The 27,812-nt window shown below is 39.0% G+C and overlaps 2 protein-coding genes across 3 annotated transcripts in view; one reads left to right on the top strand and one right to left on the bottom strand.

The window, feature by feature from the left end:
* spred3 (sprouty related EVH1 domain containing 3) overlaps positions 1-7,322 on the top strand; it is a 16,680-nt gene extending 9,358 nt beyond the window's left edge. The window contains exons 3-6 of the mRNA XM_027999497.1: positions 391-559; positions 640-701; positions 3,052-3,207; positions 5,289-7,322. Coding sequence (XP_027855298.1) covers positions 391-559; positions 640-701; positions 3,052-3,207; positions 5,289-6,269 — 1,368 coding nt within the window. The 3' untranslated portion in view covers positions 6,270-7,322. The remainder of the gene's footprint in view (positions 1-390; positions 560-639; positions 702-3,051; positions 3,208-5,288) is intronic.
* dhx34 (DEAH (Asp-Glu-Ala-His) box polypeptide 34) lies at positions 6,307-27,812 on the bottom strand. 2 transcript variants are annotated; one of them, XM_027999422.1, is made up of 17 exons: positions 26,810-27,812; positions 25,363-25,674; positions 23,684-23,938; positions 23,504-23,606; positions 22,160-22,377; positions 21,911-22,085; positions 20,915-21,108; positions 20,727-20,828; positions 20,393-20,650; positions 19,042-19,215; positions 17,742-17,847; positions 16,904-17,010; positions 15,294-15,551; positions 15,027-15,218; positions 13,727-13,871; positions 13,462-13,634; positions 6,307-6,477 (listed from the first exon to the last, which is right to left on the bottom strand). In XM_027999422.1, exons 1-16 carry the CDS (start codon positions 27,494-27,496, stop codon positions 13,492-13,494), a joined length of 3,429 nt encoding a protein of 1,142 aa, XP_027855223.1. In that variant the 5' UTR covers positions 27,497-27,812; the 3' UTR covers positions 6,307-6,477; positions 13,462-13,491. The 2 variants fall into 2 exon arrangements, with proteins under 2 accessions (XP_027855223.1, XP_027855225.1); XM_027999424.1 differs by lacking the exon at positions 6,307-6,477 and adding an exon at positions 8,365-10,693.

Raw genomic sequence — 27,812 nt, 5'->3', positions numbered from 1 at the left:
GCTGAACCTTAAATCTTTGTAAAGGTGTAGCAGAGATTAGATCAGTCAGACTGAACAAAATTTGCATAGAAGCAACATTTGAATTTTAGTTTCATTTCTCAATAGTTTGTTGATATGCATTACTAGTCAGTTTTGGTCCTGCAGCTTGAATGGGGTTTAAAAACTTTTTAAATCATATCTTACGTCACATTTCACTGAAACTTCGCTGACCCCCCAAAAATTGCTCTTAAGAAATTTTCCTGTTTATGGTCCCCCCCCAATAATGAGATGGGATTTACGCCCTAGCTTCTGCTTCTAATTTGTTAAAAAACATTTATGAGTCACATGCAGAACCCACTTATGCACGCTGAGTTCGGTCTGACCTCTGACCCTTGCTGTTTGCGTCTGCAGCCAGTGCTGGAGTGTGCGGTCCAGAGGGGGCTGGTGTACAACAAGGTGAATCCCATCTTCCATCACTGGAGAGTTGAGGACCGGAAGTTCGGCCTTACTTTCCAGAGTCCTGCCGACGCCATCTCCTTTGAAAAAGGGCTGCAGACCGTCTTAGACAAACTCGACAGAGGTACACCTGCACAGACACCAACGTTTTAATTTCATTGTTTTAACTTTGAACAAACCTTCGAGCTTCTTCTTTTCATCCAGGCTCTGACTCGCCATCGTCGTCCACGCCAGAAGAGGTGGACACTGAAGACGATGGTCAAGTTGTGAGTTTGTTGGTTCACTGATTGTTTTGCAGTATCCGACAGTAAGACAGTATATTTACTTGACTGCTGTATTTAGGTAAATGTTTTGAGCATATCTACTTTATTGGAGTAAAGTAAAGTATAAGTGTAAGTTTATACTTTACTTTATAAAGTAAAGTCACAAGTTCAAAGTACTTATGACTTTGAACAGCAAATCAGAGCCATGCTGAGAAAATGAAAAAATATATAAAATAACAAGAATAAGGTGACTTTATTCTAAAAATGAAGTGACTTTAATTCCTGAAGCATTATTTCTTTATTCTCTTAATGTTTTGACTTTATTCTCATAATATTTTGACTTTATTCCCATTATTAAATTTTTTTCTTAGCATGGCCCTAATACTCAGTTTCGGTTGGGGTTGAGGAGGGTTGCATTTTGAATAGCAAAGAAAAAATGAAAACAACTCTTCTTTTTTTTTAAATTACATTTTTATGTGGTGTAGACGTTTTGTAGCAGAATGCATCAATATGTCAATACATCACCATGTGATTTCAGGAAGTTACAAGATTCTGTAAAACACTCAGAAAATAACACAGCGATGTACTGATATTAGAAAATATAACGTGTACTTTGCTTGCCTAAATATTTTATTATTATTATTTTATTTATTTAAAAGTAAATACTTTAGTACTTGTAGTCAGGGGAGCCATATAGGGGGGAAAAGTTATGACAATTCCAAGGGCCCCTGACCAACAGGGGGCCCTCCACATTTTTCATTTTGTTCATAGAAATGTAAAAAAAAAAAAAAAGGGGCGCCCTGTCAATTACAAAATTAATTATATTGTGTATTATAAAATAGTTTTTAGCAGTAAAAATTTAATGTTACCCCTCCCAGACCAAAAAGCACACATTTGCCCTGAACCCCCCGGATCTGCATGAAATGGTTCGTTCCTGCTTGGCGCTTTACGGTGTTCAGCAGCAGTCAGTAGAAAACAAGAACAACTGTGGCTCTTACTATGCTGCCAAGAAAAATAAAGTTAGATTTTAAAAACAATAGAGAGACAGAGAGAGAAAAAGGTAAAAGTGTCAATAAGTAACCCAGTTTTTCTCCGAGAGGTGGGTAGACTGTGAGATTATCAACCATTTAGCATAGTTAGCTTAGCTACAGACTGTTTGCCTCCATTTCACTAACATTTAATGAATTAAGGAAAGAAATTACCAAGATATTTATATACTTAACGTGTCCTTGTACCTTTTACCACTTAACAGGTGAGTCAGTCAGCAGCAGCTCTAACCCACATCTCTCCTGACCCGAACTCTCCTGAGTGAAATTAAAGCTGCAGTATGTAACTTTTATTTTTTTTAAAATTGTACATATTTGTTAAAACTATCATTATGTTGGGACAGTATGGTATGAGAGATAATCTGTGAAAAATCTATTTCTTTTGTCTTCTTCCAGTGCTATCTAGAAACAACCAATCAGAGACAGGAGAGTTTTAGTGCTGTCAATCACAATCTCATGTGGTGCTGCTCATCCTCCCTCCCCTTGCTCTGTGCTATGCTGCAGCTAGCGCAGCTTGTTGTGAATGCTCAGTCTAGTTAGCATAGCTACCAATGACAGCCAATAAACATTTTTCCTGTAACGATAAGTTGTTTTTCCACTTGCTAGCACATTTAGCAGTGAGTACATGAGGTTGATTAACAGCGCTAAGACGATTCTACTGGTTCTGATTGGTTGTTTTGGTCAGAACGTTGCATTACTTTACCTAGCAATAGTAGATGGAGGAGATTGATTGTTTTCACAGATTATCTGTCTCATAACAAACTGGCACAACATGGTGCCAGCTTTATCAACTATGGAGAAAACATATTTTTTATTAAAGCTATGTACTGCAGCTTGAATAAAATGCAACTACACCGCATTTTTTGAGAAGTGTGGATTGCTTCGTGTATATTTTGCATGTTGCCTATGATTGTTGGAGAGACATTTCAGTAATCTAAAACTAATAGAAAACATTTAAGCAACCTACTTGCATACTGTATGCGGACTGTTGCATGTAAAATTCATGAGCAGTAGATATTGTGCTAGTATTGGACCAAAGAAAGCAAGGCTGTTGCAAGCCTTTAAAATTGTGACGCTTTTGATGGGTCAGATAGACTCAAAAAATTGCAACAGCAGCTGCTAATTTTTTGTCATGGGGCCCAAGATTCCTGGCAGCGCCTCTGCTTGTAGTTGAGTAAGATTTGACCATGAATCTCCATATTTACAGTACTTACTACGTTGTGGTAAGTAAATACTACGTAGTATGTACTTGGCGCATGCGCCAAAAACTGTGTGGTTTTTAGCGCGTGACACCCAAACTTTGCCAGTCCCATACAGGAAGCGAGTCGTCGTCAAACAGCAGAAAGGAGATGCTTCCCAAGCCGATCACCATAGTAACAAGCGAGTCCTCCACCTGCTTCGTGCGGCCCGAAGAGTTCAGCTTTGGATCCAGCCATGCCGTCACCAGTCACACACCTGCTCAGGTAGATCGAAGACAAACTGTCTTCTTCACAACCTCATCTCGGCTCGTTCCTCTGCTGCAAATGTTCCCCTAAACTCTGGATACTCCGCTTATGTCGAAAAAATGTTTCTCTTGCAGTTTTGTGAAACACTCTAATGCCGACACAGCTGAAAAGCTACCTCAACCTTTGATCAAAAAACGTATTTTTTTTATTTTTAAATTGGCGTTTCCATTAAGCAAATTTATTTTTCGTAATTTCAATTTCATGGTCGACTGTCTGACAGCTAACAACTGGAGATACTTTGGAGAAAAAGTATAGAAACAAGCAACAAATAAAGAACGGTGAAGTTCTTCTACTCATCCAATATTTGTGAAAAAATTACCAAAGCAGCTCGGTCTTCATGAAAAAAAAGAATAAAAAAATTATAATATCGAACAGAAATTCACCTCTGAGTGCTGCTGTAAACATGCCAATAGGGGGCAGTGTTGTGCAAAATTAAAATGAAATTGCTTCAAAACGACAACTTCCTGTTAGGAAATAAACATGGTGCCACTTCAGGACTTTCATTTGTGTAGACAGATGTGTATTTTGAGCTTTTAAACAGGATTTTAGAATATAAAGTTAATAAAACACAATTTGATGCTGATTGGGAATCATGTCAAAAAATTTATATGGATATTTTGGGTCATTATCTGTCACATGATCTCAATATATTTATGTTTATATGTACATACATAAACGTAAATAGTCTCCATTTTGGTTAGAGTTTTTATCAACAATCATTTTTTTGCGGATGAAAGGATAAAAGTTTATTAATTTTCCTAGATTATGTGTGGACTAGGCCTAAAGGAAAGCCTCTCTTCCTGGAAGCAGAGCATCAAAACATGAGGGATGACTCAAGACTTTTGCACCAAACTCCATCAGGACATTGTGTCCTACGGACCGGGATCAGATACCGATGCCTCAGAGGGACATCTCACGCAGTTTTGAGTTTCCTCAGATGGAAACCTTCTACATCCAGAGCTGCAGTACATGGTGTTCCTGACTCACCGTGTAACCCTACACCCTCTGCACTACACCGTCTCCCTGCTGCTCAGACAATGGACTTTAAAATAGGGATGTTAGTTTATAAATCACTGAACGGCTTAAAGATTTGCTCGTGTTGCATCAACACTCCAGACCTCTCAGGTCTTCTGGTTTTGCTCTGCATCCCCAGAACCAAATGAGGAGAAGCAGCATTCATCTTCTATGCACCACAAATCTGGAACAAACGTCCAGAAAACTGCAAAACTGTCGAAACACTGAGTTCCTTTAAATCAAAGCTAAAATCCCACCAGTCTAGAGTTGATTTGATTAGCAGGAAGTGGAAGATTAGCTGTGTTTTCATTGAACACTTAATTCCACAAATTGAATTTTGAAAATTTATTTTCGAAAAACTCAAATTTTTTTGACTAAAAGTTAGGATGAGATGTTTTTTTGGCTGTATTTAAATTTGTGTATTTTGCAAAACTGCAATGTAACAGTTATTTTGCATCACGAGTCATATGATCAGCAACCGGATGTTATCACTGGTGGAAAAGACGAAGAAGACAACAGGAAGTGGTAGATATTAGGGAAGCCTCAATCACACTGCATAGTTACAGCACTTATAAAATATCTAAAACACACAAGGTTAGCTGAGAGAATTTAATATATTTACATATGTATTTATTTTTGTTAAATAAGGGTGTTGAAGATATAGAATTAGTTAAATTTGTGGTTGGACCTCAGTTCAGTTTATGGTGTTAATACACAGAGATTGTAAGCTAAAAATAAAACGCTACAGAAGAAGAAAGAAGTGGAAGAAAGAATTGGATGATGGCGGCGCTACGAGTTTTTAATGTGTGATTTAAATTACAATTTTTAGTGAATGGACAGGCTGTAATTGTGAAATTGTGTTCGCGGATTATCGTCAATCTTTGCACACACTTGTAGCAGAAAGTGATCAATGTGCTCAGTGATGCGTCTTTGCTTGATAATTTGGCAAAATGTAATATTTATTGTCTGTTTCTTGATTAGCCGCTGGTGCAACGCACTTTGATCAAATAAACTTAACTCCACAGATCCACACCAGGCCGGGACAGCACCAGCTCTCTCAAATGACCACCGTGTTGAACCCCCCGGCGCCTCCACCGCCGCCTCCAGCTCCACCCACTCCTCCTGTGGGACCCCCGGCCTCGTCCCCACTCTCCCCGCTGTCGCCCACCATTTCGCTGCTGGAGGAAGGAGATCTGCGCAGCGTGGACCCTTGCAAGGACCTGTGGGGTTCTCGGGGTTACGAGGATTACAGACGCGCCGGTGCGACCAGGACTATGGTTGGGGGCCTGACGGGCGGCGTGGTGGTCGGCGGCGGCGGGAGCCAGCAGGACAAGTCGGAGCTGTGCGTGGTTCGCTTTGAGAAGGAGCTGGCGGGCGTGGGGCCGGCCGGCTGTGAGGTCACCGTGAGCCTGGACAGCAAAGCCTCCCAGTGCCTGTCCTCGTCATCCCCCACCTGCATGTCCATGCCCAACGCCGTGTCCGGAGTGTCCTCAGGTGCCGGCTCGCCGCAGGAGCCCGCCAAAGTCTCGCCATCCCCCTGCTGCATCCACGCCTCCCGGACTCGTAAGAGAGGCGGGGCCGGCGGCAGCGACCCGGGCGCCATCTCGCCCGACGACGACAGCCCGTGCCCCCAGGCGTCGTCGTCGTGCTCATCTCGCTGCGTCTACTGCCGCTCTGTGTTCAGCGCCTCGGAGAACGGGCGGGGCCGCTGCAGGGACGCCCCCGACCCGGCGCTGCACTGCCTCCGCCAGTGGACCTGCGTGTGGTGCGCGGAGAGCCTGCTGTACCACTGCATGTCGGACTCGGAGGGGGAGTTCTGGGAGCCCTGTTCGTGCGATGACTCAATGGGGGGCCACTCACACCCGCTCTGCTGCGCCCGCTGGTTGGCCCTGCTGGCCCTGTCGCTCTTCGTGCCCTGCATGTGCTGCTACCTGCCTCTGCGCGCCTGCCTGCGATGCGGGGAGAGGTGCGGCTGCTGCGGGGGGAAGCACAAAGCGGTCCGATGAGGCCAGGCTGAGGGGCGGGAGGGCTTCCCTGGACCGGGTGAACCGAACACCCGACGGCAGTCCTCCAAAGCCCCGCAGCTTTCCACTGATTTCAGCTCTTTCTCTTTTCAGCCGGGAGCCTTCCTCGACGGTCCAGGTGCTCTGCACTCTGACTGGGCTCTCTGGGAGTCATCTGGAGCCTTCGTAGTGGATTCACTGGGGGAGCGCACTGCAAAAACACCAAATCTCACCAAGTGTGTTTTTTTTGTTGTCTAGTTTCTACTGCAAATATCTCAGTCCACTTGCTTGGTTTTTCTACTTATACTACTTCAAAAAACAACCCAGGCACCTAAAAAAACACCCAACCATTTTTTGGTGTCTGGAAAATTAACCCTTTCAAAAACTATCATTTGACGGGTGTTACCTAGCAACCCCAGCTCATCACCTAGCAACGCAACTCGAGCACCATTGGTGAGCTGTTGAATGGTTGCTGAAAAAGAGAAATGTTTTGTTGCTGACGTGCTACTCAGAAACCACTTGCCACATTCCTGTTGGTTGTGTAGGAGGCCCTACTTCTGCTTTTCAAAGATGTTTGTATGGTCATATAATTGCAGCCATTTTCACGTGCGATAGTAAAGGTTGATTTTGTGGGCGTGGCCAGCAGCAGCTTATTTGGATTTAAAGTGTCAGAGTCCACAAAACAACTCATTCTGAACAGAAGAACTGACCAGACTAAAATCACATTATCTAAGAATGATTTTGTGGAAAAAATATAATGAACATGTTTTATAAAGTTAATATCCTAAGGCATAAAAGTTCAACTTTAAAATAAGACTAAACTAACTTACAAGTAACATTTCAGCATGATATTAAGGCTGCAGCTAACAATTATTTTAGTAATCGATTATTCTATCAATTAATTGGGTTAAAAAAACATCGACCAAGCCAAAGAGGCTTATTGTGTTAATTTAGACATCGATGTCAAAACATTCTTAAAAATATATTTTATTTTATTTTTATTTATATTGCTCTTAGTAAAGGCAATCCAGATTTCATGAGTGTCAAATTACTTTTTAAAAATGAAAGAATAATCCAGGAGTTCAAATCTTTAAAAAACAGTAAAATTGGCCTTTAAAACACTTTTTAAAAGCTGCTAATCTTTTATATTTTCCAGCAGCCACATATTTATAGCGTTAACACTCTCCGCTAACTAAACATGCAGTTACTCTAGAGCTGCAACTAATGAGCAGTTTAGGAAACATTTATTCTATCAATTAATCAAATAATTATTTAACAGTTCTGCAGATTTTTCCTTTAACCACTTAAACTTATTTTATACAATATTATAAATACCTAAAAATGCCAATATTCAAATGATTGCAGGGCTGATTTGTTTATTATTGTTACTGTTTTATTAACGGATTACTAATTGGATAGCAAAAACTACTAATAAGAAATTTTACAGCATTGGAATCAGTTGAAACTAAAACTTGAGGCGTTCTGAGTAGAACATATTTACAGACAGAAGAATTTTTTATCTTCAATCCAAAATGTATATATTTTGTTTACAGGTTTGGCTTAATTACTGCTCTGAGTGTGTTGTTCTTTCAGCAAACGGCATGTTTTAGAGTGTATATTCAAGCTAACAATTAACCAATTACTAAATTAGTTAATGATTAATTCAATAATCGATTCATTACGATTAATCCAATTATTCATTTCAGCTCTACAATGTATAGGAGCTTGTTTTAAGAGAATAAATCCTTAACATTGATGAAAATGTACTAGTTCAACTGGCAGATATTTACACTTATAATAAGTTATAAGTTAAATAATCTGCCTATGGAACCAATGCTTTTTTAAAATCAGTATTAAGGAATTATGGACTTAAAACACGCTCATATATCTTGCTAAAAAGCTATTTGTGATAAAGTTTTGTCTTATTTCAAGCGTACTAAGATGTTTGCACTAGAAACTAAAAAAATACTTGGTAGGATTTTGTGTTTTTGCAGTGTGGCTGATTTAGCTGTCAGCTTGTCAATGACGTTAGCGAAGAAGCAAAGAAGGAGGGTTTGCAGAGGCAACAATGGTGTGTACACTGTTTCAAATGTCCGTTTGTTTTGGTTTTTTATTTAGAAAGAAAATCTTTAAAAAAAAAACAACAAAAGATGTTTATATATATGATTGTTATAATTTTAATTGGTATATTTTATTAAATGTAAAACACATCGACGGAATCCCCAAACACACACGCACACACCCATCACATTTTCACAGAGCTCTTGGGGAAGTTATTCGTTTCATGTTGAACAGAAGTCACCCTTTACCTCTAATTTTACCTCAGATGTTACTCAAACCTGGGTTGGAGATAAAAACAAACGGGGGTTCAGAACGAGAAAGCACAAACGCGTGCAGTCTTCATCAGACATCTGAGACCACGAGCTTCGTCTTCTAGTTGACGAGTAAAATGCAAACAGACAATTATTGTTGAGGGACGCTGCAATGACAACTACAAAGACTTATAAATCATATTCTGGTTCATAATAGTTCTTAGTGCGTTGAATTTTGTTTCGACAGAGCCGGTCCAAAGTTTTCTGGGGCCTTAAAGTGAACTTTTATGGGGCCCACCAGCCATTGCTGATTGTTTCAATTTGGGCTGTTTCCAGCTTTGGGGTTTAGTTTAGTTCATCAGAGATGCTCCACTAAAATTCTGCAATTTATTACATTTTATAAGCAAAGCAGTTTGCAGTTAAAATTACACATCATGACGTGAGTTAAACTAATTTAAAAAAATATAATACAAAAGAAAAAAGAAATCTATAAGTCAATAAAAAAACTGATTTTGAGTGTTTATAAAATACAGAATTTGAATAAACAGGTTATAATGTGAACTAATCATGGAAAAAACACCAGCCAAAGTTAATCTTTGCAGTTTATTCTTTTATATTCTACATATATATATATTTTTTTATGCAAAAGATTTTACATTTTAATTTTCCGGAGATGAGGCTGAACAGGTAGTTTTGGGGCCCCTTGGTGATTAGGAGGGTCTAGTTCGCCTATAACAAGAAACCTGATTTCAATACAGATTTGGAAACATTTAAAAAAATATTTTATTTATAAAGGGAAAACAATTGTTAACTTTGGCTGATGTGAAAAAGTAATCATGTTAAACTATTAATTAATCGCAAATGGGGTATTTCGGAACTACAAGTCGCATTTAGGAGAGGGAAACTTACCCAACTTTCCAAAAATATGTTTTGACCCAGCAGTTTGCACACAAAGACGAATCCATTTTTGATTAGTTTTTGTGTAATAATTTTTAACTTTCTATCATCCAGAACTATTGGTTTTCATTAGCAGTACGCTCCAAACACGCAGCTTGAAATGTATCACTCCGTCAGAGATTAATCAATATCAGAGTTTAAATATTGAAATAAATTAACTTTGACTATATTCTAATTAATCAGTACTGTAATAAAACCATCGAGAATTTTGTTTACATTTACAACTAGTAAACTAAATTATTTGCATCTAATAAAGTGGTAAAAGTAAATTGTAGCGATTAAATAATTTATCAATTCCTAAAAAAAAAAGGGATTTCTAGATAAATGTTCAGGATGTGAACTGAAGTATTTTTGTGGGCCCCCAGATTGTTTTCGTGGTCCTAAGGAGCGGCTTAGTTTGTTTATATTTTGGGCCGGCTCTGTTTTTTAAGCAGTAAACATCTCTTTGCCGCTAATTCACCGTTAAGTTTTGATATGAATCATAAAAACTGTCATCCCACTCCTAGTGAATCAGACTAGGTGCTGAAATAAATTAGAGTTTTGTCATGTTGGTGATTTTTTTTCCTCCTCTGTGGGGCTAAAAAGTAAAACAACTGACTAAACATCCACCAATTTTTCTATTCTGCAGCTGATAGCTGCACACAAAGACTAATTTATCCCAAAGTATTTTTAAAAGTACATTGGATTTTCCGTATTTTGTTTATCTGAGGTGTTTTCTTCATTTAAATTCATGCGGTTTGTCTCAGTCCCAGTTTCAATTAAAATGTCTTAAGTCAAATGATTTCCCAGAGAATCTGAAGAACTTCAGCATAAAAAAGTAAGAACTCAAGTTATGGAAACGTTGGATAGTAAATAACGAAGATTATCTGATATGTCGAGGGCCAAAAGTGCCACAATTCAATACAAAAGTTGAGAAATAAATATTTATATAGGTGATAAAGTAAATAAAACTGAAAAACATATAATTACTTACAGTTTATATTTTGTATTTCGTAGTCTTGTGTTGCAGCACAATGGGAATTTCTTTTATCTGTCATCCTTACGGTCAAAGTCAGTGGGCGGGGCCGACACAGCAAAATGCAATCTGATTGGTCTGCAGTTAAGTTGCTGTGCAAATTGACCAATCAGCTTTTGGAATCTATTGATGAAACGTTACTGCTGAAATGTAGCACAGAAAATATGAAATAATTTGATAAATACTGAAATTATTATGATTCAACATATATAATAATCAGATTTCAGTCACTTATTTTTACATTTAGTTAGTTGTGTATTAAATTATTTGCATCAAATAAAGTAGTTTTATTTCATTGCATTTAGTTTATTCAATTACCACAGATATAAGTGTAATCTTAATCTCAGACTTAAGTTCTTATGATTTGCACACTTAATTGTGAAAATACATCTGACACATTTAACTACATTATTATGTAATTTATTTATAACAGGTCTATTAAAGTTATCACAAGAACTTTAAAAGTGAATCAAAATTTAATCAACATTTCAACTGTTGATGCAATTAATGAATTCGATTTTAATTATCAGATGCAATTTGTAAATTTTATTTATTAAATTATCACAAATAAATCTGAGACATACTTTCTTGTTTTAACTATGAATATATTTTTCTTTGTTTTAAATGATTATATTTATAAAAAATATTAAAACTTGAATTCAGATTACTTAAACTATTGACACATTTGAATAATTATGCATATGTATTCATTTAATACCTGATTTTAATTTTATTTTAACCTATATTTTTATGTATTGGATAGTGGTGTTTTTTTGTCCTCGATACATAAAAACTAATGAGCACCAAAGAATAAAAGTCCCAACAGCCTGCAAGGGTCTGTGGATTTCTGAAATCCAGGATTCCCATAAAAGAAAAGAAAAAAAGCATTAAGATAATTTTTGGCAGAATGAGACGCGAGAAGTTTAGATTTAGAGCTTTTTTTTTTCTTTTTCTTCCCCAAAGTGACTTAAAAACAGCGGGGTTCACTCAGGACACGCTCACAACGAACGCAGGAACCAACATCCGGGTCTCAGTGCCCGATTGTAAACGAACCGTTAGTTTGGCGACCGACATCATCTCCAAACAAGCATCCGGTCTCAGTCGGTCCCCCGGTCATAAACGAACCGTTCGAACTGTTCGGTTCGTACTAACGACTTCTCCGATGAAACATCCAGGTCTCAGACGATTCTTCCGATTGTAAACGAACCGTTAGTTTGATACTCTGTCCCCAAACAAACATCCGGTTTCAGTCGGTTACCGAATCGTAAACGAACCGTTTGACACCGTAACCTCAAACAAATATCCGGATCTCAGTCGGTCACCCGATCGTAAACGAACCGTTCGTATTGACGGACCGACGCCTTCCCCAAACATCCGGGTCTCAGTGACGCACAAACACCGTCCCCACTAATCTGCGACCCTGTGCACCACAAACCACACCGTCGAGCCCCCTGACGGTGCAGATTTAACCGAACCAGTAAAGCCATTGAACCCAGTTTGCTCCTTATGGTTCAGAAGAGTTCAACTCTGACAGTCATGCAATCACAATGCAGGTCCCATCCTTACATCTTAATAAATGTGCCTTTTGATTTGAGTAATCAATAACTTTTGATTTCAAAGTAACTCTGTATTAAGTACTTTTCCTTGATTTTTGGGGGTCATTGATTTCTGCCAATGAGCATATTTTCACATGTATGTATTTATTAGTTTCAAAGTAATTATTGAGATATGACCTGTTTATTTATTGAGATATTTATTCTGATTCTTTATTTTTTGAGACAGGTTTTTATCTTCTGTGCTGTCTTACTTCTGACTTTGTGCCAATGTGCTGCTTTGAGGTGTTACATATCGTGGGTTTGTATCATTATTAAACCCTCACTCTATATTTTAAATCTGAGTTTTCTTTTCTTACATTCATTATTATTTGACAAAAACACCCAAAGTTAAAAATGTCCCTGAAGTGCCAAGATTTATGTCCAATCCAGTACAATAATAGCATATTTATTCTTCTCTCAGCAGAAGTTTTCTTTTGCATCTTTGCAGATCGATGGAGATATGGAGAGAAATTTGGTCCAATAATTTTATAAGCAAAGAACACCTTTCAAAAATTGAAATATGAAAAAAAATTCATTTCAAAAATAAAACTTTGAAAAACTTCTCAATCAAAAGATATGTTCTGATATAAATTACAATGTATACGCAGTAGATTAACCTAGATTGATGTGGTTTGTTTTCAGATTAAATTTTTTTCAAAAATATTTTTCTGATTTAACTTTTTCAGATTGTAGTTTTTCAAATTATTTTTCAGATTTCAATTTTTCAAATTATTTTCAATGATTTAATTTTTTTCAAATATTTTTTCAGATTTTATTTTTCCTAGATTTATTTGTTCAAATAATTGTTTTAGATTTTATTTTTTCTAAAGACATTTTTAGATTCTGAAAAAATATAAAATTTGAACGTGGGTTCCACTGTTGCATACGCATAGTAAATTACTCTCAAAACTCATTTTTTGATTGAGAAATTTGTCAAAGTTTCATTTTTGAAACGCGTTTTTTGGTTGCAATAACAAATTTCTTTCCGCATGGAGAAAGTAAAACCTGCGACTGTAAACGAAGCTTAGTGGGTTCAAAAGTTCAAAGGAGAAGAAATCCTTTTGCAAAATTACAAAATATTTTTGGTCTACTTTCTTGTGCAAATATCTTAACACACCTAAAATAAGACAAAGTTAACTTACAAGTACCTTTTCAGCAAGATATAGGAGCTGTTTTAAGGTCAATAAATCCTTAATACTGATTTTTTTACAATATTCAAGAATTATTGACCTAATTATATTGTGCTGGAAAGTTACTTGTTTTGTCTTATTTCAAGTGAACTAAGATATTTACACCAGAAATTAGAACAAAAATACCCGTAAAGGTTTGGTGTTGTTGCAGTCCAGTCACTTTGCTGAAAACGTGTGCTGCCTTTTATGTTTGAGGATCTCCGTGGATGTGAGTGTCAGATCCTCATCACAGACGTCACAGTGATAGACCCTCGTCAGACTCGACTTTCCGGATGAGCCGGACTTTCCGTCTCCTGATTCTAGAAACAGACCCATAATTAGTCTCATGCTGCTATTATCTGCAGGTGCGTCAAGTAAAAGAAGCAGGAATCAGTTGAATGAATTTCCTGACCTTCCTCTGCCTCCTGCCGCTCTCCGGCGGGCCTGCAGGAAGCTTCGTGATGCATCCGCTCCAGAGGAGTCAGAGGCATGTAGAGGTCACAGTTAGGGCAGCTCCAGAAGGTCCGCAAACACTCGCTGTAGAGATCCTTCGAATCCTGGACGTTGTTAAAGAAGGACATTTGTTTATTTTAGAAAAGCTCTTCCAGTTCTTTAGACTGATTTTGTTCCTCTGACCTGATGATCTCAGGAAGATACTGCTCCTATTAATCCCTTTTTTATAATACTGTTTTGGATCAAACTTTTTCCAAATGTGAAAAGTTGTCGTCTGCCTCAGGCGTTTCATACGGATTGCGCCTCCATTTGGTGACAATTCATACCTCAAGAAATAATTTACTCCAAGAAATAACCCCAACCAGCTTGTTGACTGTCCCAAACGGAGATCGGACCCACAATTAATAGAAACAATTAAACATAAATTCATATACATTATGAATTTCCAAGTAACACCTAAACCTTTAAATTTAAATGTAAAAAATTGGTAACACTTTATAACATAAGACTGACATAACACTGTGATAAACATGAAAACACCTGTTATGAACATGGAGTCTTCAGAAATGTTTACGACCGTCATGAAGTGTCATTCTGTAAATAATGACACTTTAATGCAAAGGTGAAACTTAGTAGATTTTTAACAAAAGTTGTTAAGCAACTTTGCATTAAAAGTATCATTATTTACCAAATTATAGTCACAAACATTCATAAAGACTCAATCATGTTTATGCCAGTCTTACGCAAATAAAGTGTTACCAAATATTGTGATGAATTCCCAAATCATCAAATTTAATTTTAAAATCTTGCTCACTCTTGGTAAAAACACATGAAGTGTTTTTAAGACAGCTGTTAAGTCAAGTTTCCTTGTTGGTTTTGAGCAGTAAACACCATCACTTTAGACATTTTCCCTCATTTCATCATAAAGTTTTAATATTAATCATAAAAATTAAAAAGGTGATGGACATCTCACCTCTGGTCTCATTTTGTTTTTTAAAGAACAAAATTTGCTGGAGATTTTTGTTCTTTTTTCTGATACTTTTCCATTTTTTTAGTCCTTGAATGACTGAAAAAATGTTAAAAAGCATCCAAAAAATGGAGAAAAACTTTGGAAGAGCTTTTGACAGCCTTGATAACTCCACTTTAAAAGGTGTGAAGAATCTCTGGCTGTTTGTAAATAAACTATAGAGAATTAATTGATGCATTTCATTCCCTTTCTAACACCAGAAGCCTTCACTTGGAGTATTGGACGAACTCACAGCGAGACAGTTGTAGATGAAGAAGCTGGTCACTCTCAGGCCTCCTTTAATTGGATCCGGTTTGGCTTCTGCTCCTGGAAACAGCAGGCTCAGATCTGGAAGCTCAGAGTAAACCGAGTCCGGGTCGGCCTGAGGTCCGACGTACAGGTTCTGGGTCTGGAGAGCTGTGAGTCGCTGAAGGCTGTAACTGACCTGGACAGGAGGTGTCGTTACAGAAAACAGCATGAAGCAGAGGTTGTATTTCACTGAAATCTCCATGTTTTGTACCTCTGTGTAAAGCAGGAAGCGGACGAGGCCGTCGCTCAGCTTCTCCATGTCTCTGCGGGACACTCCCTGTCCGGAGGTGGCGCTCTGTCCTAGCTGAGCCTTCAGCAAACGCTCCCACTCAGACCTAAGACTGAGGGCCCTGGAGAGAACCCTCAGGGCCTCGTCGGGCTCCCGGACCTCCAGCTCCAGCCAGCCGTCCACCACCAGCCGCGTGCAGTCGGCGTTTGTGTCCACCGAGTTGGCCACCAGCAGCAGAGCCTGGTTAGCAATACAGCAGATTTCACCAACTTTAATTTATGACTTTTTAAGATCATCAATTTGTGAGAAACATAGAATCAGCTTACAATTAATTGTTGATTAATGGTTTATTATATTAAAATAAACTAATAACGCCTGATTAGACCTTCTTTCAGTGTTGTAGTTTGGCCGCCATCCAGCAGAGGGCGCCACTTGTCATCCTGAAGCGGAGCCGTTGAGACAAAAACAAAGATGGCGGCTGCACCATTTCAGAACGGTAAAGAGAAACGGTCCAAACAGAGTCCGGTTTGGGATGGAAAATGCACTTTATGCGGTTTTGTTTTGAAATATAAACACTCGACAAACTCCTTAGGTTATCACCTTTAACAGCGCTTCATTCATTAGAGCTGCACGGCGGAGTAGCGCCAACTTTATCATCTAAACATTTCTGATGTGCTACGAAGGCGAGGATGGGTTGGCAGGAAAGCGGAGAGCAAAATACACCGGAAAAAAAACAAGAAGTCAAGATTATTTGGAGTTCTGTCCGAGTTAACTCACTTCATGGAGAGAAATTTAACATTCCTTCAAAAACAACCATAGACTCTACTTTGAACATTAGGAATTAAATATTTCACATATTTTATTCGTTTCATTTTTTTATTTTCTGTTCAGCAACTTAAAGAGATTCCTGTTTTGTAAAATGTTATTAATATGTCAGATATGAGAAAACCACAATTTATTCATTGACACAAAATTTATAAATTTAATTATGTTTTTTTGTTATGGAGCATAAAATAAACATTTAACCCTTCATGTTAAGGAAACACAGTCTGCCCTCTTGATACAAGAGAAAAAAACTGGTGGAAAACGTCCACTTTCTGTTTCTGTAAAATGTTTTATAAGTGAAATAATTTGCCAGTGGAACTAGCACTTTTTGTTAATATTCAAGAATTATTTACTTAGAACAAGCTTCTATATCTTGCTGAAAAATTACTTGTTAGTTTAGTCTTATTTTAATTATAGTAAAATGTTTACACTACAAACTATACACAAAAGTAAGAGTTTATGTTTTTACAATGTATGGAGTGTTACTTTTCCAGCACTCAGTTTTGCATAAAGGCAAAGCAAATTTAATTTAGTTTCATCCGGTAAATACAAATGCATGCAACACGTTTCAGGTTTCTATTCGCAAAGAATGTTGAAAATCTTTCCTTTTTCTTCCACTTCACAACAATGTGCTACTTTGAGTTGATTTATCACATAAAACTCCTTGAAGTTTGAGAGTCACAAGCTTAAAAACACTTCTCAGATTTTAATTAATCAGGAAGCAGCACAGCGGTTTGATCTTCGGCCGTCCCGCCGCTGATACCGACCTGGAGGGCTGGAACCCGGACGCAGTTGGACAAATACGGCTTGTTGGTCTCCAGCAGCGTGACGAAGGCCAACAGCTGATGTCTGCTGCTGTCCCTCCTGTCCGGTCCTGCAAACAGGAGACAAGGACAAAGACTTTCAATGAGAAGGAGAACTAGCTAGTGTTGTAGTGGAAGACATAATTTACTGCACCTCCCATGTACTTAAAAAATTCTTGGGATTAAAGAGCAGATAAAATCTATTGATAACTTAAAGCTTCATATAGACTTGTAGAGTCTCTGTGAAGGGAGAAGAGTTTAAATCAGGGCTGTCCAAAGTGCGGCCTGGGACCACATGTTATGGAAAAATTATTACAAACAAATTAAAATGTTCTTATAATGTAAAATGTTTGATGCAACATCATTTTATAACCACAATTTATGCGTGAGAACACATTTATTTAGTGACTTCTACTTGGTGCACCAAAATCTGCTTTTATTTTTCTATTAATCATGGCTAAATGCACAAAATTTTGATCCAGAAAGTGACTTTCTTTATTTATATCTGAGATGTTTCCCCCCCAAAAAATTACAAATTGGATGCCTTTCTTTTAATAAAGCACTGGTGCAAGATCCTTTTTAATTTTAGGGATACAGTGATTTATTGTTGAGTTTATTGTTGAGCAGGTAAAAGTTGGTTTTAAATTGTTTTAGAAATTATGTCTTTTTTGGCTCACAAGTAATTCTGACTTGTCTGTTATGTGACAGAAAGTTTGAGCCCCTCTGGTTTACATCAAAGGTAATAGTTCAAATCTTTTTTAAACGACCTTTGACATCTTTGTGTTCTCAGGTTCTTGCTCACCTGTTTCTCTGGGTTCGTCCTCGGGAACATGCAGCACCTCCGGATCGCTGGCGAACACACTGGTCGGGTGCATCACCACGCCCTGCTTGTTCCTCGTGTGGAACACCTACCAAGAGTCACAAAATAAATAAATGAGAACTTCTTACACCATATTTCAGGTTAAAATCAATACGCATCACAGCCTGGTAAAGATGGATCCTAAAATTAATGAATATCTTTGCTGGAACGTTTCAAAGAGTTTTAGAAAACTTTTACCTTTCATTTTATTGTATTTATTCAGTGGGGAAAAACCCTATAACAGTAAAATAATTGCTTTTAACTAAATCTCAACTGCCACAATTACTGGCAGCCCTAACAATTCCTCATATTGCAAACTAAAGTATTTTTCTCAGGTTATTCTCTAAAAAAATTAATGGATATAAAAACGAAAGCAGGCTTTGGTGATTTTTTTCAGCTGCCTCGTGGAATAATTATAAAATATATTCTAAACAGCTTTTATAATTAAAGTGTATTCTATTATTTTCTAATCACATTTAATTTCCACAATAGATTGACACTAAAATTTTTTGATTCTGATTTTTAGGGTCACGATTCAATTCAGAAACTATTTTTAATAAAATCTTTCCATTCTAACTGTTTAGAGACTAATTATGTGATTGACCAGAGAAATAAAATGTTAATTTAAAACAATTATTTAAGGCTCCATGCTGTATCAAATTCCATCAGCTTATATTTAAGCAAAAATAGGTTTGTACATAAAAGTATTAGGTTAGTTTAGCTGCCTCGGTTTTTCTTAAATAACAAAAAAAAATCAAAGAATTATTCAAAATACAAACAGTGGGTGAGTGGACGCGTAATACAATATAGAGCGTACTCGCAAATGGAAGGATGTGCAACTTAAGAGAATTTTAAAATAAATTTGTATTTTGAATCTATTCAGAATTCTCTGGAATAGGAATCGATTCTTCTCTGTACCTTTTTTTGAAACTATGCGCAAATATTGATGAGAAAATGTAGCAATCATCTTTTTGAAAATGTTTTGTTTTTCTTTATATTAAAAACTAAAAAGAGGAATAAAATGTTTGCTCTTTAAAAAAATTGAACAGATTTCCTGTAATAGATATTTATAAAGATTTCTATGATGTGTTTTTTTCAAAGTGTTAGGTAATATTTGTGGCTCTAGACCCGTTTTATTTAACTGTTTGAGGACAAAAACGGCTCCTTGGGCAGTAAAGGTTGCAGCCGGCTGATCTGGTCAGACTGTGAGGTTTCCGTTCGCCGGTGCAGCAGGAAACCGGACCTGATCCGAGTCTTTCCGGGTGGTGTTGTGCTCATCAGGGAGCGCCAGCTGAGGGTAGAGTCCTCGGCAGAGCAGCAGCTTGAGCAAAGCTTGGTGACGCGAGGACAAGTCCTGACTGGCGCCAACGGCCTCCTGCAGCTCTGAGACGTTGTGGCGCAATTTAAACTTCACTTCCTATTTGAAGACAAACAGAAAAAGTTCTTAGATTCCCAGAAACACCCAAATATTTCCATCTCTAACATCTTCAGGCTGTAGTTTTAAGAAGATGTTAAAGGTGACATATTATGCTTCCTCGAACAGGTTAGGATGGATCTATGGGTAAAACATGTTCAAAACTTTTTTTTTTTCACAAAATCATCCTTAGATAATGAGATTTTAATCTGGTCAGTTCTGTCTAATTTGAGCTGTTTCAGGGCATCTTGTCAATTTAAATCCAAATTGGCTGCTGCTGGTCTCTCCTAGGCCTGTCACAATAACACATGTTGATGGACGATAAATTCTTCCAGAAGTTATTGTCATAAACAATAATATTATTGCTTTGAGACCATTTTCAAATAACAGTAATGACATAATTATGCAACAACACATTCTCAAAGATAAATAAACTTTAAATTCTAACGAACAATTACTACTGGAACTGGAAGACATTTTAAATGTCCAAAATAAATAAAGAAAACGACAAAGAAAATGAAAATTCTAGTTGAGACCAAAGCACCAAGCTGAAGATTTTGTTATTCTTTAGTAGAAAGAGAGAAACAAATAGAAAAACAATAAATCATGCAAATGGAAATTATTGAATTCATTTTAATTTATTATGCGATTAATAGATTTATTGTGACAGGTCCGGCCACGCCAACAACTCAACGTTTACGCTCACACATGAAAATGGCTGCAAATAGAGGAGCAAATATACAACCACACATCTTTAAAAAGTATTAGTGGAGCCTCCTGCACAACCAGCAAGAAGGCAACAAGCCGTTTCTGGATGGTAAGTCAACAACAAAACACTTGTCTTTTCCAGCAGCCATTGGACAGTGCATACAGTGGTAAAACCAGCTGACCAAACATAATGGAGCTCAACTTGGATTACTGTATAACAGGACAGTGCCTGCTGATTTGTGAAGTTACATTCAGGAGGCATTTTGAAATGGCTCATTTTCCAGACACAAAAAAAAACATGAACTTATTGTCAAAAAAACAGTCATTTTGTTTTTTTAAGTGCTTGGATTGTTTTTAGAAGCAGTAGAGACACAAATGTAAGTACAAAAATGTGAAAAATTTGAATCTTGCACAGCAGGTCCCCTGTAAGTATGTTTTTGACTGTGTCTGCTGTTGAACAACAGATGCTCACCTGGATGTCCACCTCCTGTCCCTGTCCCTCCTTGGACTTCCTGCCTCTGCCTCTGTCTTCAGAGTCCGATCCTGAGGAAAACTCTCCGCCCTCCTCCAGCCGCAGGACTTTACGTTTGGTCCCCTCCTGCTGCTCATGGTCTCTTTTCAGCTGATGCAGCTTCTTCCTCTCGGTGAACCTCTCCCTGCGCTGCTCGCGGTCGCCACTAGATGGAGCCGTGTCCTCTGACTCCAGGAGGCCATGGCTTCTCAGCAAGTTCTGCAAACCACCAAAGGAGCTTTATCCAGGAGGAAGTTAACTAAAAACATTGGGATGATGCTGAGGAGGAACTTGCCTTGAACTGTCTGCGCAGGTTGACCATCTCATAAAGTCGCTGCTCCTCCAGGCCTCTCCTCCTGCACCACTTCCTGGAGCCGCCGCCTCGCTCTCCTTTCACCTGTTGAGCTCAAACCTCAGTCACACCAAACATTCAATCTGTTCATGTCAGGAAGCCAGCAGCATGTGGCATCTCCACGCACTGACCTCCACCCAGGCGTTGAAGGTGTTGAGCAGGGTAAAGGGATCTCCTTGGTTGCTGTGCAGGGGCTGGCAGGACGTTTTGCAGTCCGGGTTCTGCTGCGAGCTGCGCAGGAACGGTGACTGGACACTGAGGGCGGCTGCGATGGTCAGCACGGGCTCCACCAAGTTAAACAGAGAACCAAGAACCAACATCTTCCCTGCAGGATGAAAATTTAGTTTTTGTGCAAAGCAGAAAAAAACTTTCTTATAGACTCTCCTGGAACTAATTTATATGCTTTCTTCTCCAGAGGATTTATGTCTGATGGACAAAATGTATTTTCTACCTGATTATGCATTTTAAATTTAGAGTGGTTTTACTCCGTCTTTTGGGGACCATAGTTGCAAAATTTGTTACATTTTCAGCTGCTGCAGTTCGCTTTCACACAGCACTGACTCAGAACCAAACTATTTGAGAAACCTGTTCCCCTCCTCACCTGTGGGGGCGCTGCATCAAGAACCACTGAAGGAAATAACATAAAAACCTCTGAAGAAGACAGTGATCATCACTTCCTTCTTCACAAAATATAAACAAAAGTGGAGTGGTGGAAGATTTTAGCAGTTGTAGGATTTCTATTTTGTCTTTGGTAAAAAGACCAGAAGCCATTTCTGCCGCTCGCATGTTTATTATAGTTGTATTTACCCAGAATGCCCTGCACTACAGTCCACTTCTGTTTTGGAGTGGTCTCTGGTCCGCATGGTGTTCAGATATCCATTCAAACCGCACTAGAGTTCACTTCAATCGAACCAAGACCTAGGCTAGGGTAGGGTCGGTCCATCATAGGGCTGCATTAATCATTACAGCCCTACATTTGAGCACAACCGAGAAAAAATGGGGATGTTTGAAGAATAAAAGAGTCTGATAAACGTGCAAAACTAAAACCATGAAGGCTTTTCTTTCTGAAGCCTTCATGCTAACATGCAAACATTAAAAACTGAACAGTCTAGGGTGGACAATCTTACCTATAACAACATCAACAGGCAGCTGAGCCAACAGTTTACCAATGGATGTTAGTTCACCACGACTGTCTAGCGCCCCCTGCTCCTTCAGGTATGTAACTGCAGTCTGGATACTGGCCGTTGGAGGAGGATCAATGAAGACAAAAGAAAGCGGATCTCCCAGATCCATGCTTTTCATCTGCAGGGACACGGACGTGTTACTGAAACTTGAATTCTAACATGAAATCTTCATGTTTATCAGGATGCTCCCACCTGCAGGACCAAGGAGTCCAGAGCCACTCTGTGAATTTCAGGGACAGGATACGGAGCGAAGGCGTTGTAGTCCGACTCCGAGTAGAGGCGATAGCAAACACCAGGACCCGTGCGACCGGCTCGACCTTTCCTCTGCTCGGAGCTGGCTCGGCTGATCCAGAACTCCTGCAGGCGCTGCATCTTAGCCTTTGGGTCAAAGCTCATCTCCTTCACCTTTCCTAAAAACAAAAACCCACAGAACCTGAAAAGAAGGTATGGCTATGTTCACACAGCATGCGAAAGGGACTCAAATCTGCTTTTTTTGCCCACATGCGACCTATATCTGACTTTTTGGTGTCTCAAAGGGTGAAATTATTATTGTTGATGTTAATAACTTGTAAATAATTGTACAGTCAATGATGAAAATGTGAAGTTTAAGCATCATTTAATGTGGGGATACTTTAATGGTTTAACTGAGTGGAGATTTAAATGATTGTATGTTGATGTGTATGAGAGGAGCAGGAAATCACAAGATATTTGATCTTCTACCTGCTTCTACTTGTCAATTGTGTAAAACTGAATGTCTATTTGGCTAATTATTTTTTCTATTGTCTGTTCAAAATAAGTAAATACAAATTATGACTAAACATCCAAACAGATTTTTCTTTGAAATTGCAGTAGAAAGGTCCACAAAGGTCATCGTTATTAATTGTGATTTGAAATGAGCGGAGCGTCCTACATTTGTAAACAGTGCGCTGCTGTCGGACGTTAACGTTCTTCTGCGCATGCGCATACAAAAAAGGTCGTCTAAATTCGTTACGTATCGCGCCTGCAACTCTAAACTGAACAAATTTAAAGTGGTGTTCGCTTGTGGAATGTAACGCTTAAAATTATATTTGTAAGAGCTTTTGCGAAACAGTATTTGTGAGCGTCGCCATATTGGGACTGACGGGCTCCGCGTGGCACAATTAAATAATTTTACCGCGTATTCCCCCCCTTCCTGTGACAATACTTTCAAATTAAATGACGAAAAATATTCTCAAACGTAAAATATAATAACAAATTTCGGGTCTGACGTCAACTCATAGTTCCCACTTCCGAGGTAACTGGAACGTTACTACTGCTAACTAACACGTAAATACTGTTGATATTACTAATCTTACCTTTCGCAAGACGATGAGTATCCGTGAATTTTCCAGGCAGGCTAAATCACACCGAAAGTACAGATAGGCCGCATCTAGTCAGAACGGAAGTTGTCTGACGTAATAGCGAAAAGGCCTAACGGCCGATTAGCCCTAGCTAATGGTGTTAGCTCTGTGAACGTAGCCTTTGACGTGAAAACTGCGAGGAGGGACAGTTAAATACCTGAATCCACAACAAACCGAACCCCATCTATCGTAACTGAGGTTTCAGCGATGTTGGTGGAGATGATGCATTTTCTTACACCAGGAGGAGAGACGTCAAACACCTGAGGAACGTCATCAGTTCAGAGTTAGACATCAGAGATGATCTCCTTTATTTAAAACATGTTCCGATGGCGCCCACCTTGTCCTGCTGAGCGAGAGAGAGGGTGCTGTGCAGCGGCAGGACTATCCAGCGCCGAGTGTGTGTGGCGTAAACCTGACAGGCCTCCTGGATGTTGGAGATCTCCGCCACGCCGCTGAGGAAGAGGAGCAGGTCCCCACGCTCCTCTGGAGGGTAGCGCTGATCGATGCCCTGCAGGATGCGCAGGTACGGCCTAGGATCCAGCTTCTCTGAGCGAGAGGGCTGCTCCTCAGGGGGGATGGGCTGGTAGATGACCTGGGTGCAGGAAACAGAGCATCACTTCTCTCAGTAACGCGTTACTCCAACCCGACACCTTGTTCCAGTAACGTGCAGAGTTGGGCTGTAACTACTTACATTTACTTGAGTATTTTTACTATGCTGTTGTTTTTGTTGTTGTTTTTTTTTTAAACTTTTGTCTGAGTAATTATATTATGAAGTATTGCCAGAGGTGGGTTAGGGTTTTTTGAAATTGTAAATAGTTAACTTTTAAACTCAGTTTTCCAGCTTTTTTCTAAACATTTACGAGATCAATCTCAAAATATGAGTTTTTGTTTTAGCAATTTTTTTTACTTGTCAAACTCAGAAATTTTCCTGCAATCTCCTGAAAATATGAAATTAATCTAAAAAAAAATCTGAGTTTTTCCTAGAAATTTTGACTTTTAAAACTCAAAAAATCTATATATATTTTTTTTCTATAAAATTTCTGAAATTAATCTAAAAATTTCTGAGCTTTTTGGAGAAAATTTACTCTTTTTCTGTCTACAACCACCCTTATAGACAATTGTACTTCACTGAATGAAGTACAATTGAGTAAACCTTTCACCACATAAATATTTTACTCTTATTTGAGTAATTTTGTGAATGGGTACTTTTTACTTGAGTAAAAATTTGTTGAAGTAGTTCTACTCTTACTTGAGTACAATTTTTGGGTTCTCTGATTTTCAATACTTCTCTTAATATCCAGGATGTCACTGCAGTTTAATGCAATGAGGACAGAGTGCGATAGCCCCCTGGAGGACGGAGTCACTACCAATCGATCCCAGAACAGGCTTACTAGCTGTCCTCCAATAAAATGGAAAATATAAAAAATAAATAAATAAATTTCTATTGTTTTCTTACTGTATTTGGATTGTTTTTAGGTTTATGTTAACTAATATGGATTGATATTTTTTGTAACCCATTTTACAGTAAATTGTTACTTTCTTTTTTAAGGTTAAATCTTGTACGAAATCAACTGCATAGAATCTTTTTGTACTGCACTGGATGTATAAAAGCAGTCTCTCGATCTATAAAACTATCTAGCTTCAAAAATACCAAATTTGAAGAACATAGTACAGTCAAATTGGCAGAGCAGGTTCAACCAGACACCACCACCCAAACAAAACTTGAACTGTGGTGCAAAACCAGTAAGTGTAAAGAAAATGCTGCTGCTAAACAAATCTGACTCCCCCTGGTCAGCATTTTTATGTTCAGGCTGAGGGGCTGTTGTTGAGAACAGCTGAACATAACTAATAGAGTGCCTTGTAATATAACTTAGTTACTTTTAAAATGAAGTAATTAGTAAAGTCACTATGCTGCGTTTTCAAGGTAACTGTACCATCACTGATAGAGAGAACATCTGGCTATGAGGAGGTCTAAAAGAAAAACATCCCTGTGCGTCCTGACTGTCTGCTGCTTACCTGAATGGGAAACAGCCTGCCTGGTACCTGCAGCACCGGGGCGCTGCGGAAGTATTCAGAGAAGAGCTTGATGTTGATGGTGGCTGACATGAGGATGAGACGGAGGTCCGGCCGTTCAGCCAGCAGGGAGCGCAGGACGCCGAGGAGGAAGTCGCAGTGGAGATGTCTCTCGTGGACCTCATCCACGATGACTACCTGGTACTGATCCAGGATCTTGTCCTGCTGGATCTGACGCAGGAGGAGCCCCTCAGTCAGGAAGAGCAGCTTGGTGGCTGCCGTCCGAGAAGTCTCGAAGCGGATCTGATACCCAACCTGGAAATGTAGAAATATATTAGGTGACCTATTATACTTCCTTGAACATATTAGGATAGGTCTATATGCTACACAAAGCATGTTCATTTCATTTTTGCACAAATTACTCTTAGAAAATTAGATTTTAATCCGGTCGGTTCTGCCTATATTGACATCCTTTTAGAATGAGCTGTTTTAGGAGGTCGTGTCACTTTAAATCCAAACAGTTGCTGCTGGCCAACTCAACATTTACACTCTCACATTAAAATGGTTGTGAAAAGATACACAATTATGCAACCGTACATCTTTGAAAAGCAGAAGTGGAGCCTCCTGCACAACCAACAATAATGCAGCAAGTAATAGTAGTACTTTCATGCCCAGCTCAAAGGCGATGACACTGGCTGGTAAGTCAACTAGGCAGTGCCCATGGGTTGTGACTCAACAATCAGGAGGATTTTAAAACGGCTAATTTTCCAGACACCAAAAAACATAAACGTATTGCCAAAAAATGGCTGGGCTGTGTTTAGAACTAGTACAGACCCATATGGAAGTGCAAAAATGTTCAAAAGGTGAATTTTGCAAAAACAGTTCCCTTTTAAAGTCCATAATAACAATTCAACATCTGTTTTGATTCTTTAACTAGTTTATGAAAGAACAAGATTGAAATAAATAGTTATTAATATTGGTTTGATGCTGATATGTTTAAAAATGACTGATATCAGCCGATACTGATGTTAGTGGGAATATTTTGTATATCCCTGGTTATATTCCAAACTGCTGCAATAGAATACAAACTACATCATAAATAGGAGAGTAAATGCAATTCAGGGTTTCCGCCAAGTCCATTATAAGCCTGGCGGGCCACCAGGCTAAACACCTTATTTATTTTAGGTAGTTGGTGTTTAAGTATTGCTAATAATGACTTCCAATAATACATAATTACCTCATTATATTTTCAAGTTTACTGTCAACTTTAAACCTTTTAACTCAAAAACACGGTGGGCAGACAACTGCCTAGCACCCCTACCACCGGGCTTACCAAGTTTTCAGGGGGGAAACCGGAATGCGTGTCTTGTTTATTAATCTAGTAGATGTTAAGAATCTTTATCTCCCTTACGTCCAGGCGTTTTTAAATGTATATTCTGGATGGACCAACCTTGGATCCGTACTGATTGAGGCTCTCAAAGCTGACTCTCTTTGCGAGGGAAATGCAAGCGATCCGGCGGGGCTGGGTGCAGGCGATGTGGCTGAAGCCAGCCGAGAGCAGATACTGGGGCACCTGGGTGGATTTCCCGCAGCCCGTGTCCCCGGCTACCACAATCACCGGGTGACGCCGCACCAGCTCCACGATCCGATCTCGGTACTGAAAGATAGGCAGGTTCTTCTGCTCCCGGCGGAGCTTGGCCAGTTTCCCAAAGCTCTGTTTCTGGCTGAAGTCTAGGAAGTGCAGCAAAGCCAGGCGGCAGTCCGAGACCTCCTGCGGACCTGGTCCCGAGGATCTCTGCCTGCTCCTGGGATCGGATTTCCTCACTCGCTTCTCGATGTCCCCGGTGCACACGGACACATTAATCCGGTACCGAGCGTCGTACTCTTTAGGAAGCCCCAAATCCACTTTTTCAGAACCTGACCTTTTCTTTTCTTTGACATCATCTCTTATTCCAGACCCAGACATTTCCCGCTTTGCTTTGAATCTCTGGAAACGGTCAAAGAAAGCCCAGAACTTTTTATGTTCCGTGCAGCCAGCCTGGATGTAATCCTGTTCACGGAAAAATATCTCATCCATCTGGGCTCGGTTTTGCGGGCTGCCCCAGTCCCAGCTGTCTCTACTCCTGTCCCGATCCATGTTTACTGGAAGTTTTCAGCATCCAACTATTGTAGACTGATTATGACAAACACAAAATATGAGGTTTCCGAAGCCATCACATTGAACGGCAGGCTAACGAGCTTTCCACCGAAATAAATCCGAAATATTTAACTTTTATTAACTCCACATAAATCAAAGTCGAGGCCGTAACACTGCCAAACACGTCTACATGTGAACATGCCGAAAAACAATTAATAATAGATTATGAGAAAGAAATTACTAGGAGATAAAAAACGATAGCGTACAAGTTACACCTCTACCAATAGGGAACAAAAATAGTGTAGGACATCTTCCG

This window comes from Xiphophorus couchianus, chromosome 18, assembly GCF_001444195.1.
Source record: "Xiphophorus couchianus chromosome 18, X_couchianus-1.0, whole genome shotgun sequence".
Taxonomy (NCBI): Eukaryota; Metazoa; Chordata; class Actinopteri; order Cyprinodontiformes; family Poeciliidae; genus Xiphophorus; species Xiphophorus couchianus.
The sequence above is the reverse complement of the archived record's forward strand: the minus strand, read 5'-3'. Positions and strand labels throughout refer to the sequence as shown.

Bases quoted from the DNA above. Each gene is read 5' to 3' on its own strand.
- dhx34 (XM_027999422.1), bottom strand. From the start codon at position 27,496: ATGGATCGGGACAGGAGTAGAGACAGCTGGGACTGGGGCAGCCCGCAA. The intron at 25,675-26,809 runs GTTGGTCCATCC...CTACATTTCCAG, and splicing joins TCAATCAGTACGGATCCAAG to GTTGGGTATCAGATCCGCTT. The intron at 17,011-17,741 runs GTGAGCAAGAAC...TCCTGTTTGCAG, and splicing joins GGACGAACCCAGAGAAACAG to GACCGGACAGGAGGGACAGC.